Here is a 20,833-nt window from a genome sequence, read left to right as displayed (position 1 = left end):
TTCTTAATATGCATTACAAAGTGACCAAGACATCAGAGTACGTCTGTGACAACATAACCGAGAAAAAAATCACCCAAAGATGCTAATGGGGATGGCACAGTATTCTCAACATATTATTAATTAGGTTATTGCATTCTCAAAGAAAAGTCTCAATAACAAAACACAGGAACAGCTATACCAGACACCTTTCAGATGCCCTTGCATATTACCTTTTTCTTTACCATCAGCTTTCCCCAAATGTTATTAATTTGCAAATTCTCCATTTTGTGCGCGCACACACACACACACACACACACACACACACACCTCCCTCCATTGTGACAAATTAAAAACAAACAAGAAAATATAATGAGAAAAAATTAAAATTCTTATGCCTGTCTTTAGAGCAAAATGTGAAAGCTGCCACAGTTTGAATCTCTATTTGGTATGAATGTTCAATAAAGAAAACAATCTCTGTAACAGAATTAGCAACTAGAATCATGTGATATTGAGTTGCCATGGAAGCAATTCTTTTATCCAATCAATATATTATAGTTTTCCTATAAACACAAAACAGTCATTATTTGACTTAGGCTGCCCCCGAACAAATTAAAACAATTCTGTCTCAATCTCCGATAACTATTTTATCCGTTCTTCTCATCCAAGTCAAATATTTTATCTGGTTAACATGCTCCTTAGTTCTATTGTCTGAGAGGACTTGGGAATTCAAAGCACACAGGGTACTCTTGCTGCTTATGTGCCATGCACTTTCTTCATCTTAAATCATTTAAGTAAATGGGTCACACCAAGGGCCCCATCTTGCAAACTTACTCACTTAAATGCATAGAGTTGTAAGATCAATCCCTTAGATATAAAAAGCAGTGTGTAAGCACTGCTGGCATCCAAAAGGTGAAATTCTTACATTAGACATGTATTTTGGGTAAAATGCACAAAAACTAAAGATTTTGTTGTTGTTGTTGTTGTTGTTGATGAACATAAAAACAGGATGATGAACATAAAAATTAGCCAATAACAGTTTTCTCTCTCAAGCAATGGAATTGTAGCCATTGCTAGTCCCATACCTGCCAAAACCTGCTATGTGCATCTCCTTTGATGAGTTCAATAGTGTCCCCAGTCTGGATGTGTAACGGTGGGCCATCATGTGGAGTTGGCTGTGGTACCCCATTGTAGTTTCTAACGACTTGCATTTTTGGTAATCCTGCCAAAAATTGAATACAGGTTTTTGGTCAATGACATGGCAATCTAAGACATTCCAATGTGCATAAAATAATAAAATAAATATAATAAATAATAATAAAGATAACATATCAATGTTAGGAACTTAACTAGGAGCAGTCGGGGAAGGAAGTAAAAGCACATTCACCAGCTACTATATTTGAACAAGTAATGAAATGAGAAATTTCTCTCAGCTCCTCACTATATTTTTTTAGTTCAAGAAAAATATTTCTCTTTAGGCTACTGCTTACTTCAGAAAAAGCACAACACATACAGTTTAATGGAAAAGAATCATTTTTCCCCATCAACTCCATCCCTCCCTCCTCCTACTTTCCTCTTGGGGCATTAGTTGATTTCATCACTAAGGAAACTCATCCTTTTCTGTGTATATATAACACTGGCCTTTTATAAGGTTCGTATCTTAAGGTTATCTTTGTAATCCAAAACAAAAATGTGATGGATGTGATGAAGTAATATTTAAGACATTGAAATGGAGAAACTCTCCAGGCTTGAATCAATGTTCCAAAAATGGTGCCATTAAAAGGAACATGTCTATGAAAATCAGAGTGACAAACGTTCCATGCTTCTGATGCAATCTGTTTTGTTTTTTTTAAAAAACCTCATTTTTCTTAAGTGTTATTGGATATACAGTTCAATACTTCATTTTAAAAAGCAGAACTCATGGTAGCATTCTGGCCTTATTGCACCAATATTGGCTGCATCTGAATTGGGATCTTTTTCAAAGGTGAGAATGCCATCTCCTGAGACATAAGCCACTTAAATTTGTCTAGCTTCAACTTTCAGGCATCGGATCGTGTTACACCTTTCTCTGTTAGATTGAAGAGCTCATTATTAAATATTTCTTTACAATGTAGTACTTATAGACTGTAACCAATTCAGCCCTTAACCTTCTCATTGTTAAGCTACACAGATTGAGCTCCTTGGATCTATCACTATAAGGGAGATTTTCCAATCCTTTAATCTTTCTCATCACTCTTCTCTGAGCAGTCTCCAATTTTTCCAACATCCTTCTTGAAGTGTGGACACCAAAACTGGACACAGTATTCCAGCAGTCATTGCAGTAGTGCCAAAACAGGGATAATATAAACACACTTCTCCAACTGGAGAGTCCCCCTGTTTATGCACCAAAGGATCAAATTAGCTCTTTTAGTAACAGTGCTGCACTGAGAGGTCACGGTTAGCTGATTATCCACCATCACCCCCAAATCATTTTCAGAATCACTGCTTCCTAGGGTAGAGTCTCTCACTGTATAAATATGGCCTACAGTCTTTGTTCCTAGATGTATAATTTACATTTAGCTGTATTAAAACATATATCAGGAGTAGTTTATTTTTTGTCAAGGTCCAAATTTCTTGCTCAAGGTATAGAAAAGGTCCAGACTCTAGAGAAAATAATTAAGAAAACCTCAATAACGATAATAAGTAAATAAAAAGTTGTCAGGGTCCATTTAAAAGCATCCGGCTGTCCAGATTTGGCCCACAGTCCGCCTATGGACTACCCCTAACATATATTATTTGTTTGCACACAGTTTACCAAGCGGTCCACATTGCTCTGTATTAATGACCTGTCCTCCTCATTATTTACCTTTTCCCAAAGTTCACAATGATGATTTTATGTTTTCTTCCATGCCATTGATAAAAATGTTGAATGGTAGGGCCAAGAACAGATCCCTGCAGGACCCCCCTAGAAACACACCCACTCGATGATTATTCCCCATTTACAATTATATCTTGAGACCCATCAATTAATCCATGTAACGTGTGCTATGTTCATTTTATATCATTCTAGTTTTTTTAATCACAATGTCATGTGGTATACAGACAAAAAAGACATACATAAGTCAAGCATGAGACAAGATCAGTTCTTCCATCTGTCTTTGATACATACTTTAATCTAATTTGGTTGTTTATCACTACACATGGGATTTACAGGTTCCTATAATTAATTGGATATATCCATGCTGCTGTAATCATATGAACCATTTTAGGTCAAATGCTTTTAAGAACTAAGCAAATGTGGAAGAACACAGTTCACTTGTCTGGACTGATAGATATCAACTGTTTTGCTGCTGAGAAATATGAGATAAACCCGCTTTTGAGACAGGCCTAGAATTTGGCTTTCCATTTTTTTGTTTAGAAAGTTCGTCATTATATTTCTATACACAGATAAATACACATACACATGAATTATATTATATAGTAGAACCTCAGAGTTACTAACACCTCAGGAATGGAGGTTGTTCGTAACTCTGAAATGTTCATAACTCTGAACAAAACGTTATGGTTGTTCTTTCAAAAGTTTACAGCTGAACACTGACTTAATACAGCTTTGAAACTTTACTGTGCAAAAGAAAAATGCTGCTTTTAACCATCTTTATTTAAATGAAACAAGCACAGAAACAATTTCCTTACCTTGTCAAATATTTTTAAACCTTCTCTTTAATCTTTTAGTAGTTTACATTTAACACAGTACTGTACCGTATTTTCTGCCCCCCCCCCTTTTTTTTTTTGGTCTCTGCTGCTTTCTGATTGCGTACTTCCGGTTTCAAAAGATATGTGTGGTTGACCGGTCAGTTCATAACTCTGGTGTTCGTAACTCTAAGGTTTTACTGTATATATATTGAACATGTACTTTATGGAGCAGTAAATAATCTAACAGTATTTTCAATGAGTAAGACTAAATTTCAAGCCAACAAAATATTAGGCAAAATATTAGGCAAAATAATACCAACTCTATATGATGTAACTTGGACTGAAGTAAAAGAATAACTATTCCATCAAATTGATTATATTATCTAATACATCTAAAATTAGACACCTAAATTTAAAAAAAATGTACTGCCTTCATCCCAGCTAGATGAAATACCAATTCTTGCTTCATTTAACAGTTTAATCAGGTTGCCACTCTGCAAAATACATACTGATCAATGCACTACACAACTGATTCAGCATCAACCATTTTTGCCTTCTGTGTATGGTGTTGCATATGAGTGAGAGAATGTTTGCAGCAGTATAGATTAGTACCTATTCACAAGGCTGATAACTTTGTCCTAATACAATAAAGTTTCCCTGTGGCAATATCTTAGAAGATAGCACTGCATACTTGGTCAATGAGCTGTCAGCATGTCCTGGCCTCTCACTTTTGAGACCTAATTTCAAGCCTAAGAAACTTACATTAAAAATTATGTTTTACAAAATGTCAAATCAAGTGATTTTAGCTTTTTTTCAATCAAATGTTTACAGGCTGCGTATACAGCACTTCACTACCTCCTTGTGACAATCTCATTAGAAAGGCATTAAGGAGCACTTGACTATGTGTTTCACTGGGAATCCTACTTTATTAAAAATAAGAATTTCAACCATTAGAATGGTCAGAACAAATATGGCACGCAGAATTAACAGGTGCAGCCTGATTTTTAACTTTTATTTACGGAAGTGGGAGTTGTGGAATGCTCAGCAGGCCAACAGTGTTAAAGAAATTCCATGCTGTCTCAAACAGCAGAATTGTAAAAAAGATAGCACAGGATTAACATCATCAAAAGATATCACAATATTATCAACATTAAAATATATCATGCCTGTGTGCCTTGCATAAAGTTTAAACATGCTTAATTCTGTTAAGACCAAATGCTACAGTAATTACAATGGCAAAAGGGAGTTGTTAACATGAGACTGCAGCACTTGGCCTCCAAGAGGCTGATCTAAAACCCATTGCAGTCACCAGAAAGAATACGATTGGCTTTCATGGGCTTTGTCTCAGGTTCTTATTCTTGAGTCATGTGATTTCATTTAATTATTATTGAAACAAAACTGTGTGTGATATTTTCAGTCTCATAAATTTTTGGTGCCAAAACTGAAGTTTCCTAAAAGAACTGGCTAACGCGCTGGACCATGGATTAATCATCCCAAGTGACACAGGCACTGAGCACTCTCATTGCCCACTTGAAAACTTCAGTGGCAGCTATGGGAACTCAGCATATCACCTGACTACCACGAGCCTACCTGTCATATTTGCTTATATAAATAATGAATATTTTTTGTTGTTACTTAAACACCTCATGTTAATTTAACTTCTGAAATTTGCTTTGCAGCTAAAGTAGAAGGATTTAAAAGAAAATTTTCAGGTCTATGATTATTGGCATTTTAAAACAAAATATAAATTAAAAAAGAAACATTTTCCTTACAGTAGGCTGAAATTGAAGGTTCAGTATAAACTAATGTGCTTTTACCTGTTGCTGTAATTTTTGAACATGTAATGTATTTAACACAAGACAGGCACAGAGGAGACATAAATTTACAATTCGGCAAACTGAAAATACAATGACCAACTATTAAAAGTTATTTTACCTGGCACATTGCATACCCGGAATCACAACAGGATGGAGAATGTAAAAATATCTACTCCACAAAGAGATGCGTTCACAAGGTCTATAAACTGATTTTCATATTCAAGAGGCAGACCTACCATAACAAGCTAATAAAGAACTTCAAAAGCAGGTCAAAGTCTCTCCTGTGTTAACCCTCCTCCAATAATGGGACTGTCTGAGTCACAGAGATTATGTTCTCTGGTTATCCCAGCAAATCCAGACATGGCACAGATAACTTGTATTGATTACACATGTAAAAGCAGTGAATCTGTAGGATGTATGCATCATTCATGATCTGAAAAGTTTCAGTGGAAGGAGCTATATCTGCACCATAATTTTAATATATAGAAAAAAGATTATACTTTTCCAGAGAATGAAGACTAACACGAATCATGGAAATTACTCCAAAATGTGCATATGCTTTCTTCCTTCTATAAAAGCTCATACCACAGAACCTCAGCTGTATCTCAATTAGGCATGGAGAGAATGATTGGGGTGCATGGAAGCATATAGCAATGAATGAGAGAAGGTAGTTAAGGAAGGAGAAAGTAGTTAAGGACATTGAAGTCAATGGTAAATGGGACAAAATACAACATGGTTTTACAAAAGGTAGATCATGCCAAACCAACCTGATTTCCTTCTTTGAGAAAGTAACAGATTTTTTTAGACAAAGGAAACGCAGTGGATCTAATTTACCTAGATTTTAGTAAGGCATTTGATACCGTGCCACATGGGGAATTATTAGTTAAATTGGATAAGATGGGGATCAATAGGAAAATTGAAAGGTGGATAAGGAATTGGTTAAAGGGGAGACTACAACAGGTCCTACTGAAAGGTGAACTGTCAGGCTGGAGGGAGGTTACCAGTGGAGTTCCTCAGGGATCGGTTTTGGGACCAATCTTATTTAATCTTTTTATTACTGACCTTGGCACAAAAAGTGGGAGTGTGCTAATAAAGTTTGCGGATGATACAAAGCTGGGAGGTACTGCCAATTTAGAGAAGGACAGGGATATCCTACAGGAGGATCTGGATGACCTTGTAAACTGGAGTAATAGTAATAGGATGAAATTTAATAGTGAGAAGTGTAAGGTCACGCATTTAGGGATTAACAACAAGAATTTTAGTTATAAGCTAGGGACACATCAATTAGAAGTAACGGAGGAGGAAAAGGACCTTGGAGTATTGGTTGATCATAGGATGACTATGAGCTGCCAATGTGATATGGCCGTGAAAAAAGCTAATGCGGTCTTGGGATGCATCAGGAGAGGTATTTCCAGTAGGGATAAGGAGGTTTTAGTACCGTTATACAAAGCACTGGTGAGACCTCACCTGGAATACTGTGTGCAGTTCTGGTCTCCCATGTTTAAGAAGGATGAATTCAAACTGGAACAGGTACAGAGAAGGGCTACTAGGATGATCCAAGGAATGGAAAACTTGTCTTATGAAAGGAGACTCAAGGAGCTTGGCTTGTTTAGCCTAACTAAAAGAAGGTTGAGGGGAGATATGATTGCTCTCTATAAATATATCAGAGATAAATACTGGAGAGGGAGAGGAATTATTTAAGCTCAGTACCAATGTGGCCACAAGAACAAATGGATATAAACTGGCCACCAGGAAATTTAGACTAGAAATTAGACAAAGGTTTCTAACCATCAGAGGAGGGAAGTTTTGGAATAGCCTTCCAAGGGAAGCAGTGGGGGCAAAAGATCTATCTGGCTTTAAGATTAAACTCAATAAGTTTATGGAGGAGGTGGTATGATGGGATAACATGGTTTTGGTAATTAAATATTCATGGTAAATAGGCCCAATGGCCTGTGATGGGATATTAGAGGGGGTGGGATCCAAAGTTACCCAGGAAAGAACTTTCTGTAGTATCTGGCTGATGAATCTTGCCCATATGCTCAGGGTTTAGCTGATCGCCATATTTGGGGTCGGGAAGGAATTTTCCTCCAGGGCAGATTGGAAGAGGTCCTGGAGGTTTTTCGCCTTCCTCTGTAGCATGGGGCACGGGTCACTTGCTGGAGGATTATCTTTAAACTACGATTTGAGGACTTCAATAGCACAGATATAGGTGTGAGGTTTTTTGCAGGAGTGGTGGGTGAAATTCTGTGGCCTGCGTTGTGCAGGAGGTCAGACTAGATGATCATAATGGTCCCTTCTGACCTAAATATCTATGAATCTATGAATGGTGGCAAATGAATGGAGTGTGCAGAAAACTGTGCTTAGCTTTCTGTGTGTCAAATAATGCTGATTTGGTATAGTAACTTAGAAGCACTTCTAGCTGGCTAATACTGAAATGGTGTTTACAGCTGTATTTCATATCTGGAATCTAGCTGTTTCCCCATTCTGTCCTTTCTCTCCCCTCCTCCCCCATTGTCTTTGAAATAATTAAAAATCAGCATTCTTTCAAAGGACACACTACAGGAGTAAAAACTTCACAAACAAGAGTTCATACAGAGAAGAAAGTATATATCAAACCCTGCTAAGGAAAGTCCAAAAGGAAAATATAACCCAGTGGTGTGATACAGATCCCTTTCTGTGCCCACAGAAAATGAGAGTCAGGTATATGCCTTGCTAGAAAGCCTGGGCTTTTTAGCTCAAGCTGTAGTAGCTGCTTGGACATTAGGCTCTGGAGGTCTTGGTGTATCAGCCAAGATGACAGCTATCACAAGAACACTTGTGGGTTTTGAGATAACAAACAAGGGGTTGAGACAAGCTTCACATTATAGCATTGAGTTGACAGGACCCAAAGCTCCACATTCATAAACAACTGAACATGGATTGCAATATTTTTAATATCACTAATGGAAATCTAAAAATTGGTATCCTTCCAAAGGAGTCCTAAACTATTTAATAACTTCTTAAACTTGATTAAAAATACATTATTAGAAAGGATAGGTTTATCTGGAAAGTACAAGAGCAATTTTTTGTTTTTAAACACAAACTTCAAGAAGCTTTTCATTTAAAAAAAATAGCTAATCAACAAGAGTAAATAATGTGTATGGGTGGGAAATTTGTGATTTAGAATTATACTGTGGCAGAATATATTATAATGCAAGAAAAAAGTATGTGTTTTAAACATCTATAAATTCTACCACCAAAGCAAATGTTTTTAAAAGCAGCTTGTTCTCAGTGACATTTGATTATAGAACATTCAAAAATTCTCAACAATCGCCCCACAACGGGGAATCTATATTTCTCCTTAGGAATCTCAGGGAGAGTGCCAAGTAAATGGCATTTGAATGCCAATGACACAAGGAGACATACAGAACATCTGGAAGGGAGGCTGTTTCCACCAACAACTGAATTTTATTTTCTAAAGTTATCTATACAACCCTATCACTAATTTTAAAAAAGTGTAGATTAGCAGGTATAAACAATTCAGTTGAGTTTCACGGTAGTACAGAGGCAAATTTCTATATACTCAAATTAAATGTTGGTAACCCCCATTATTTTCAGCAACATATTCTGAGAGGACTACGAAAGTACAAAGCATCTTCAGTAGAAACAGAGACTAACAACTAAAATTGATTATGTAAAATATAGTTCTAGAGACATTACCACTGTGAAGTATTACAGCTGCAGTACCAAAGAGATCTGACAGATTCACAGAAAACAGTTTGGGAGGTATATATCTGGTGCAAAGATAGGTGCTTGTGAATGTATTTAAATGCACATAGAACTACTGCAACAAAAGAAAAGCAACAGGCTGAAATCATGGCCTACTGAAATCAATTGGAGTTTTGCCATTCACCTCAGTAGGGCCAAGATTTTACCTTAGTGCTTACAAGTCTACACCAGTAAACTTCCCAATATGAACAAACAAAATCAGTGTGCCAACGTCTGATCTTTAAAAAGAAACAGCTGCAATATCGGCCTTCATAACCCATCAAATGGCTGAAATCATGTCCCCTCTGGCTGCCAGACTAAACCCTGAGAACCTCCAGGTGAACGCACCTTAGCAGCCAAGACCGGATCACACAAAAGACTGAGCTGAATCACAGTTCATGAGAAATCAAGGGACAAACGCAGGTCTGTCGTAGCCATGTTTTATAAAGTACCAATCTGGCTACAGTGCAGACTTTACCTTTATTTAAACTTGTATTACACATTTGAATATGTTCTCTGGTAATTACAGGACAAGGAACTGTATTCCTTACAGTTTTAGTTTTAAAATGAGTATTAACAGAGAATATCCATTACATTAGGAATAAGCTACATATATGCATTAAAGCATCTCTGTATCTATGAACAGCACTGAAGGCCATCAGAGTCTGATACAAAGATTCCCGAGGAGGAATAAGATATGTAAATATTATTCTTGCGTACAACAGGAGTCATTCATGCCAGTGATAACCCTGTCAGAGCAGACCTCAGCATCTGTTATTCCTGAATAATCAAAAGTTTGGTTTAGGCTTTAGTCACAGATCATTTAATCATAGAGAATGATGGAACAAAAATATAGGAGAATGGGGCATACTGGTGAATTTATGGTTACACTGGTGTTTTACTTTCAGGGCTCATTGAGTGAGCTCTGTTTGCACTGAAAAAATTCAGTGCAAGTTAATTTGAATCTTGAGGATCAGAAAGAGGATTGGGTTGACAGTGATTGTCTCATGATCCCTTCTTTATGGTTGGAGACTGTTTCATGAATTTTCTGGAATCATCCAAATATTTGGGGTTTGATCCAAAGGCCATTTAAGAAATAGAATGAATTCTGTAGACTTCAATGCACTTTGGATCAAGTGCTTAATATTATACCATCAAGTGTATCTGAAAGAATGAGGTAAGACCACATTCTTTAAAAAAAATAAAATAAATAACTCAGCCAGAGCCCTAGCTCAGCAGCACCTGCCTCCCCTGGAGCTGAAGACAGGCTGCTTTGCCTCCCACCAGACCACTTTGTTTCAATCCTAGTCCCCCAGGTGGGTAACTCTCTCAAACCACATCCACCTACAAACCAACTAATTAGGGAGAGAAGCCCATTCCAATATTTTGTAAGTATGTAACTATTCAGGTTAAGTGTCAGAAATGTGACTCAGAATATCACTCATCATGTAAAATGCAACCGATGAAGTGAGCTGTAGCTCACGAAAGCTTATGCTCAAATAAATTTGTTAGTCTCTAAGGTGCCACAAGTACTCCTTTTCTTTTACTCATCATGTAGAAGATCCAACATAATGATATACTGGGAACCAAGCGCCAGAATTTAGCTAAATCTGTGAGTTTAAGCTTTTGATTTTCAAATCAGCACCACCACTTGAATTATAGGAGCTCCCAAAGACCCAGTTGTGGTGGGGACTGTACAAGCACACACAAAATCATGGCCCCTGCCCTATAGGGCTCTCAATCTAATTTAAGATTTTTAAAAAGCAACAAGTGAGCATAACAACAACAATGGAGGGAAAGCAGATGGGATGATGAGGGTAACAAGAGAAGCATGGGAATACAGCAAACAGCTATGTTCTCAATTTGATGGCTCTGAGACACTTAAAAAAACAAAAAAAGTCAATAATCTCTCTAAGGCCAACTACCCAGTCACTATTATTAAAGTGCAGTAATCCAATTTGAAAAGGATATTTAATGGCCAATTCTATTCTGAAAGGTGACTATGCAAAAACAGTACTTATTGTACTCCACAGATCTGATGATGACTCTTCAGAGTCATGGCTGCTGACTTCTGTGACAAAAATATGTTCTTACTACATGTTACTTCTGTTTACACTGTACTGATTAATGATGCTGAGCCAATACAGATGGAACATCCTAACACCATCTTTTAAGGGTACTTTTCAGAACAGAATGGGGATTTAAGGAATATAATTAAAGTTGGATAAAACTACTGATGACATGGTTGTTCCTGCATCAGAAAGACAATGCATTAAATGGATGTTTGGTTCTCTCGATTCCAAATGTCACTGTTTCTGCATATCTTGAAGAGTTTAAAAATGTGTAAGACACTTTTCATAACCTCACACTATGTCCAGGCAAGATGCCTTTTCAACAGAAATACTGACAATTCCTAAAGAATCAGTTTTGAATCTACCTCTTTTTGTTCTGCTTCTGATTAATTATCCTTCCACTGTATCATTTACTACATGTTCTTCTTCACTTGGCCCTACATTCATTATGGTTCCTTTCAATCTACAAATTTGCTAAATCTGGCTTCTTGCATATTTAACATTCAGCTCCTGCTCTCCTCCATTAACTGTTTAAAGTTCCACTCATGGAGGCATTTAGACAGAAGATTCCCTGGCAAGGTTCTCCTTGTACCACCGCATTGCTCTCTTGACTGAGCACAGAATACTCTAGTGGGATATGGGGGCGGGGGAGCTGCACCATCCCATTCCCCCACCTCAGCTGACAAATTTACAACATAGCTCCAAAACCTAATTGAAAAATATTTACATTTCTCTTCCCTCCACTTCCACACAGATAAAAGCTTTTAAAGTTCCATCCCCCAGGACAGATAAATCTACTACGGAAATTCAAATTCTTTGCAATCCTAAATCTATTCCCAGTGACATTCTGATTCAACTTTAATTTACTCACTCCAGTTCTCCTTCAACACTTCCTAGTACAGTAGTGCTTTAAATTCCTCCCTGAAGCAGCACTCTAGGTCCCCCGTCAATCTCTTCCTAGTTTATCCTCCCTAATTGTGGAACTTGGGACTTTCGTAATGACTGATTTTCTACTTGTTACCATTTACTGCATCAGCTATACTTTGGGTAGCAACTTCTGAAAAAATACATCAGCAAGCAACTAAAGCTCAAGCTGTGAGGGGAAAAATTCTCTACTAACACAGGTTGATTAGCATTCATGTCTTTATCAGAAATGGAAAACTTTACAACCTCAAGAAGCCCTTTTGCTATCTTGCATGTACAAACAAGTTTGCAGAGATTGTATCTTCGGTTTACAGAACTGAGTACAGTGCATACCCTTATCCTGATGAGCATATCTTGTCATAAGAATACACCCTATTTTTTAGCCAAAGTTAGAATACACATAGAAACTCTGGGGATTTCAAGCATTGATTTTAGCTTTTAGTTTGCATCAACACATTACTTTAGGATTTATAAAACATCAAGATAAGTCCCTTCCAAGGTGAAATTTCCTAGATTAAAAAAGTCTCAGCACAGGTAAAGATTTTTTGGAGTTTTTTATTTATTTATTTTTAAGAGGGTGGGGGGAAATGAAGCAACCCCTATTGCATTTGCTGAAAACTTCTGTAGATCTGGCCAATAGGAATCTAACATTAGCGCACTTACTTTTGAGAATCTAGGTTGGACAGCCTAATCACTGATGACACAGATGGCTCATATGGATAAATGTGGAGTGTAGAGGAAGAAAGAGAAGTTAAAGCAATAGAAAACCCATGCAAAATTGCAACTTAGGTGGACAGTCTATACTCAACATTTGTGTACTTGGAATCTTAATATTCCTCTTCTATATTTTGACTTCCCAGTTAATCCTAATACAATACTGGTTGGCTTCAAGAGAAAGAGGAGAAAAACTAGGTAACATGCACGCCTTCGTGCTGTGGTAATGATAATGCTCCTAGGCATTCAAATATTACAATGATGAGCATGGTATGAAAGGTGGAGACATTAGACAGTACATAGATTTTCTTCTCTGATTGGCTAGGACTTCGCTTTCATGGAATTTCCTCTTTCAATAGGCATTAAGAATAATTTCATTGTACATATTTCATTTCAAACGCGCATTCAAACAACTATTTCTTACTTCAAGTGACTTGAATGAGTCTTAAGTAAGGGTTTTCAGGGTCATGTCTAAATGTTGAAGAATCTCAGTACTTTAAACTAACAGTGGAAATTACTAACTGTTGGGAGTTAACAAGAACACACAAATGAAAAAGAGAACAATACCACAAAACATGCACTTTGTTTATTTACTTTGACAACTGCAAAGAAACTTAAATTATTTATATTGTACTGGTAAATGTACTATAGTATAGTTTTACAAATAATGATGTATTAGAAATATAAGCCTTCACTAAAAACTTCTGCTATTAAATCTTTGCTAAGAAACAAGGAGACTTATTTGGTATGTGAACTAACAAATATGGTTTATTGAGATGCTATAGCATATAAAAGCACAAAATGGCATTTATTAGATGCCGAACAGAAGGTGTTATATTGACTGTTATTCCTTCTAATATACTGGCATGGGGTGCAGAACTTTACAAACGCTTTTGTTTAAGCAGGTACCTGCCCTGAGGAGCTCACAGCTTAAACTGGACAGACAAAATTCAAACAATTAAAGGATGAGTCATGAGGGCAAGAGCAGACAGAGTTGTGGATGATCAGTAACGCAAGACTTGGCAACAGAAGTGGGAATGAAGCGTGGATGAGTTACTAAGCAGATATTCCAGAGCACCTGCCTATATTTTGGGTAGTATATTCTGTGGGCTGTTCACTTACACGTACATTTTAAAGAAAAGTATGGTATATAATGAAAGGGGAAAGAAGCTTCGCTTTGGCAGACAGGATCTTGAGAACATGAATGGAAGACTTCACTGTGGAAAACAAGACATTGAATACCATGAGCTGTACAAGGCTGCAGGTCTTGTATATAGCCTAAACTTGTATACATTGTTGAGCGTAATGTCCTGGTACACTCAGGCAATGGATGCTTTTGGATGGAAGTTGATTATTTGCTTTGAGACAAGCATAATGATAATAAGGAGTGGCTTCCAAAATGTGTAACAACAAGAATATGACAGGCAGGGCTCATGTGCAGTGTGACTCAAAATATATTAAAAGCATGACAATGGGAGAAGGCCGTGCTTTCCAATATGTCAGTTCAGCAAAACAGGTGGTTAATCATAATGTGGACAGCACTGCGCATATATTTAAATAGTACTCATGGAGGGGTGGGCTAACTAACTGTGCACAATGAAATCTTTAAAAATGCAGTTTTATGGTATTTGGGCTCTCTGACTAGTTTTGCTTTTAATTACAATTTATAACATTTACACAAATGCACACACACATATATATTACAGAAGATATATCCACTGATGGTTTATAGAGAACAAATTACAAAGCTAAGTAGTGGAAGGAGTTTAAGTTCTTCTCTTTTGCACTCAGTGCTTAACAATAGCATCTACCTTTCCAATAAAAGATTTAATGGGCAGTTGATGTAAACACAGTCTCATAAGTAATATATTCTGTGTGTCCAGCAAGCTCCATTGAGAAAGGGTTATAGCCGTAACATAGGACGGAAAAAAGGTGGGAGAACCCTGACAAAGTGGACAGGATTCGAGCAAATATTTATAAAATCTAAGACATTCTAAATGACAGAACTGGTTTTATTTGTACACTGGACTTTTCAGTAATGTTTCTGAACGCTTCATTTATGAATTATATTATCATCTGCCTCTTCAACAACCTTTTACTGTGGCCTCCACCCTGACTTTGATATACATGCCCTTCACCACATACCTGATAGCTGTTATCTTACACACAATGGGACCCATTCTGATCTAGATGGATTTTGCCTTATGTACATGGCAGCAACTGTAACTGAATATTGCACACAATACACCAACAAAGTAATGTACATTAGATATTCTAGAACACAAGGAATGGAAGCAAACACTGGGAAATCAGATCTTCCCTTCATCCAAGTCTGAAATATGGTCTACTTTAAACTGTATCCGCTTCTAGTGAACTGTTTGCTAGACTGCTCAAGAGCAGACAGAGTCAAAGTCCAATTGCCCATAACATCAGATGATGAGACTGTGGGTCCTGATGAATGATCCTGACCTTCTGATGGGGTAGATCTGGGGACCAAAAAGGACACAAAGACTCCACCAGACATTTGAAGGAGATCAGTAAACAACGGTTGATGTAGCCAAGCCAGGGAAATGAGAATCATTCTTGCCCTATCATGACATATCTTTCTCACTACCTTCTGGATCAAGGGAAAAGGAGGGAAAGCATACATCAAGCTTTTCCCTCAGTACAGAAAGGAGGCAACTGAAAGGAATTGACTGTCCCTGCTTACTCTGCAATAGAAAAGTGACACTTTTTGCTGAACCTTGTTGTGAACAAGTCTACATATGGTCAATCCTAGCTAGAGATAGTTTGAACCAACTGATCTTTTACGGATCATGCATGCATTTGGGAGCTCTCTTGGCTCAGATGATCCATGACTTCCTCGTTTTCCCCTACTAGATATAGGGGCCACAAGATAAACATCATGATGGATACACCAAACCCATAAACTTTGGATAGGGATATTCTACTTCTCGAAGCAGCACCAAGGATATCAAATACTGGGTGAGAAGACTCTTCTACAGGCACTGCCGGAAGATTTAAAGAGGACTCTATACAATCCACCTAACTGTGGAACTGTGGAACATCCTTGCAGGAAGAACCAGATCTTGGAGACTCTGTAGGGGTCCTAGAAGGAGGAAACAGGATACTCCGGAGTAAGTCCAGCAGCGTCTTCTAGTCTCTTCTTCCTAACGGGGAACGAGGAAGAAGATCTTGAAACTGGGGAAACATGCCTTCTTTTGGAAACCCTATGCTTCCCATTGAGAACTGACAACTCAATCAGAGCTGAAAGGTGAACCTGGGCTATTACGGTTTCAGAGCTCTCTGCAACTGTGGATGTAATTGGAACCGATCCAGTAATCAACAAAGGATCTGACAACATGGACAACCTCAGATCCAACATTAAACACGAATCCATCTCCCTTGCTACTATAGATGAGTGGAACAGATCTCCACTTCAGAACCACAGCAGTCCTCTCCAAATAATGCAGATGCAACAGCTCTGATGCACAGGAACTGGCATTGCTAAGAGTGGCCGTTTTTTCTCTATACCTTCTTCTTCTTTGGCAGCTCAACAGGCAGAATCGAAGGTGCTAGAATCATAGAATATCAGGGTTGGAAGGGACCTCAGGAGGTCATCTAGTCCAACCCCCTGCTCAAAGCAGGACCAATCCCCAACTAAAGCGCAGATTCTGACACAGTGATCAATTCCATCTTCCTCAATCTGCAAGTGGAAGTCGGGACCAGCCCTGGTCCTGCAGCAGCAGGGGTTCTGACAGAGTTGGATTACTGGGGGCACTGGTAAGGGTAGCGAAACTGTCCCTTGACTTCTCTTCCAGAACCAAAGCAGATGGCCCTCAGTTCAGGCATCTGTAACCTCAGGGGCTTGACTGAGGGAGCTGTGGGAACGGAATCCAACCTTGACAGGGATTACGACTTCTGGGGACCCTGCAGTTCGTTGGCTCTGGTAGTCACTGGGGCAGAGACTGACGTCTTAGACCTAGGATCTGAGGACTGATCGGTCCAGAGGGTCTAGTCTCAAAGGCTTCCTTTAGCAGAAAAATCTGCAAACAAGTCTCCCTGTCCTTACAGGGTCTGGGAGTAAAGGTCTGGCAGATTGAACACCCAGAAAGCAACTGTCCTTCTCCCAGGCACTTGAGGCACCACACTAAGTCATCAGATGCCAGGAAGACAGCCAGACAGGAAGTGCATTTCTTGAATCCTGGCTTCCTCTGTTTCTTCAGTTCCACCGTAATCTGGAACTGTTAACTATTAATTCACTAACTATAATAAATGGGCTAACACTAACTATTTCCAAGCAGAAAGAAACTCCAACTCCAAAGAGCAGTCACATCCATCCAACCATGGAAGAAACTGAGGTGGTGAGGGAGCTCTGCCCGCTTCATACCCTCGCCTTCAGTGTATCATGATGCTGAAGGGACACTGCTAGAAGTTCTACCATAAAGCGTCACAATGTGGTCCAGTACTCATAAATGGGTATATGCAGAGCCATTCGAAGAACAGAAAATTAAGATAAAAATACATAACAAATCAACAATAAGCAGTATAAAGGCATACCCTTGAACTGTACAGATGGAAATTTACAAGATAAAGTCACCATCAACCACTCAAACCCTATGGAGAATAAAATAGAAACTACAGTTTACCCTCTTTCAAGCAAACATTAGGTAAATCAGAGGGAACATTAACCATGCCTTGAAGGACAACATACTGACTCCAGCAGTCCAACAAGGGCAGTTATCTCCAGAGGTCTTTCCATCAAGAACACTCCTCCCCTCAAGTGGCCCTGAGTTCAAATCAAGGAATTTATCAGCAAGAATACCTCAGCTGATCATTGGATGTCTCTTACTTTTCTTGATCTAGACCATGTAGGGCTTTATGTATTAAAATCAACACCACTGGAAGTAGACAGTAGCATATGCAACATAGGTGCACAGAATCAGTGCTGGATTTAAATCTTTAGATTATGGGATCTTTTTCCTTTTCAGTCTTTCTACCTTCTCTTCATTTAACTCAATGTTCTGCTAAAGCAAAAGCCCAGAGTCCTACAGTGGACAAGCGTTAAAGCTGTGGAACGGAGACCGTATGGTGTGAATCCAAGGCAATTGCTGTGCTGTAATCATAAATCATACTGTAATGATCAGTAAATTTTCAAGCAAACCGTCACTGGCCGAGGTCACATGTCATTCTGGAAGGAATGCTGTCATCTACCTATGAAGGCTTTGTTGATATATCATACTTCATACAATTTGCTGCCATCAAATTCAACTGGGGAAGCAATTCAAAAACAGCTTTAGACTTTCAGGTTTACCACCTGAACTAACAGAATGGCAATTCCAAATGCTTCCCTCCCCCACATGGGCTGGTTAAAGAATAACCCAAAAGATTAGTGAAAACAGGGCGGTGTTCTCAATGATAATGAAGTTACTATTTAATTCAGCGCTGTGTGTTAAAGATTAAGAAAAAGTTAAACACTTATGACAGAGCTGGAGAGCAAAGTCTGGCTACAGCTGTACTAGTTTCCCCACACCTCCCTGCAAATGTGCCCCAGCATTAACCTGAAGGTACCATCCTGAAGGGATAAAAGGGTTCATTAATCCATCCTCACGTACATTCAAATCAGTGACTCTACTGAAAGAAGAAACAGGTCGATTTCGCTCTACTCCTGCTTGGGAAAGCTCTGGAGCAGCAGTAGGGGTAGACATTGAGGCTATTCACCGGGGAGAAGTCATCAAAACCTGAGGCCGGGAAAGGAGTGGAGAAGTGAATGCACTCCCACGATTTCAGAAACGTATCTGAAGAGAGCAGGTGAAATATGGACATCCTTTGCAACAGCCATGAGGCTCCTCACAGGTCTTCACACTTATCCAACCCTGCAGTATTGCCAGCTCTCATGCTTTTATTATGAAAGTCTGTATTTAGTGTTTTTCTTAAAGCTCCAGCTTTAAGAAAAAAAGAGGGAGAAATAATTCTAAGTACTAAGGAACTAGCCCTTACAGTTAAAGAGACAAGCTTGAATATGTGAACCCCAAAAGCTCAAAAACCAAAAGGCAAATAAAAAAACCAAATGCATAATTTTTAAAATCTCATTTTTATTTCAATAGCATTTTGGGGGTGGGGGAGGGAAGAGGGCTGACTTGTAACTTTTGAATGCTTGTGCTTGGCAATACTGAGACAGCTACTACTCAATAGCTAGTCTGAAAGATGGATCCCCTTAAAAAGGCCCATTGATAGCATCCTAGTAGGAATCCCAGCAGCCAGAAGAGTGGATGTCAGAAGATTACAGATTTCTAACCTGGGCATTGCCCCTGAACATTAGAGCACCCACTACTTTCCATATCAACCTCTGGCTAACAGTCTTCTAGCTGTTAGGGGTATCTTGTACACTTTCCAACTAAGTAGTACATAAGTGGAGGTGTTTGAGAGTGTGTATGATGGGTCTATATAGAAATTGAGACGTATGGTACTAAGAAAGAATCAGTTTTACACAAATTATGGGGGAGAAAAGAAAGAAAAAAGGAGAAACAAAAAGATAGGGGAGGAATAAAAGAACGTAAGGAAAGGAATGGAATGGAATGGACATAAGGGAGTGAAGGGAGAGAGACAGAAACTAAGCCAGAAAATGATGCATCCTAATATACTATAGCAAAACAGGACAGAAAATATGGAGTGCAGCCAGGAAAGGAAAGGAAAGGAAAGGAGGTCCAAGGAAGGAAGAGAAAGACACGAGCTAATAAGCATCAGGTACATTTTTCAGGCCTTGACTATTATGATGGTACTTCTTGTGACATGGATATTTATCCACCATGATCTGAACTGAAAGCACCAAGTTCCTTTTACACAGACCACAAAGTTAATACCCTCTGATAGTTGTTTTCAGTTTACATATTTAGCACCTGTACAGAAATTAGTTTCTTTCTTTTGGTAACAGATAATGTGCCTTGGAAGGGGAAATTAGTTACCAATAATGCTGTTACACAGTCTACCATATTTCTATCATGCAACGGAAATTAGGCCTCACTTAACAGCATTATGGGTTCATCTACCAGAAGGAATAGCCATGTAAATGTAATGTGTCCTAATATAAAGGTAATGAATCCCAAATATTTTTTAAAATAAGTAAATTTGATTAAGAATGTGAAAAGTAAAAACACTACATAACAATTATCAGTTACACTACACTATTCATTTTAACAAATCAGTCTCCCCACTCTGAGAGGTAGGTATATTAGGTGCCTTACCAAGTTATTTCCAGTTTTAGAGCAATTCCCTATAACTAAAATAAGGAATACTGGCAGAACTGGTAACTTCTCTAGAAACAAAATGATGTTGTAAAGACAGAAAAACTCCAAATTTACCAGAAAGGCAACTGGTGTTTCTACAACATGCCCCCTATTACCTACAAAAGCCTTTTTGGGCAAACACCAGTCAGCTAGGAATCCATGGATTTGTGGGATCTTTGCCATGCTTGACATAGGGGGTAACTATCTTGTATGGCATGCTTCCTTCAAAACCTAGTAGCTTCAAAGGTAGACTCAGTGCAGGAGTATTAGTGCAACAAGCATGGGTAGCAGGAAGCCCAAAAAGATGTATAGATCAAGCTCTCTATTGAGAATCATCTCAATTTCTCAGCAGGTTCCCAGGTTTGAAGGCCATTTCCTTTCCCTGAGACATGGCCACAAAACCTTCCCCTGATGAGGGCAGGGTGCAGCAGCAATTCTGCAAAATTCTCCTCAATGAGTTTTAGCAGTATTTCTTCTCACACAGAAGGGGAACATTTAGCCCTTAGAAATTTTTACGTTTCCTAAATTCTTTGTGTAAGCATTACTCTCAGTAGTGATCAAATTAAATGAATGAATCACAAAAAATCCATACCCTTTTGAGTAATATTAAAATTCAGTGACTTTT

The 20,833-nt window shown here is 38.4% G+C and overlaps 1 protein-coding gene across 1 annotated transcript in view; it reads right to left on the bottom strand.

Moving 5' to 3' along the window:
* The window catches only part of VAV3 (vav guanine nucleotide exchange factor 3), a 248,808-nt gene that overhangs the window by 49,968 nt on the left and 178,007 nt on the right, over positions 1–20,833 (bottom strand). Inside the window, exon 20 of the mRNA XM_074961222.1 lies at positions 1,062–1,198. Within this exon, the coding sequence (XP_074817323.1) occupies positions 1,062–1,198 (137 nt within the window). The remainder of the gene's footprint in view (positions 1–1,061; positions 1,199–20,833) is intronic.

This window comes from Natator depressus, chromosome 8 (assembly GCF_965152275.1).
Source record: "Natator depressus isolate rNatDep1 chromosome 8, rNatDep2.hap1, whole genome shotgun sequence".
NCBI classification, from domain to species: Eukaryota; Metazoa; Chordata; order Testudines; family Cheloniidae; genus Natator; species Natator depressus.
This window is presented reverse-complemented; position numbering and strand designations above follow the sequence as displayed.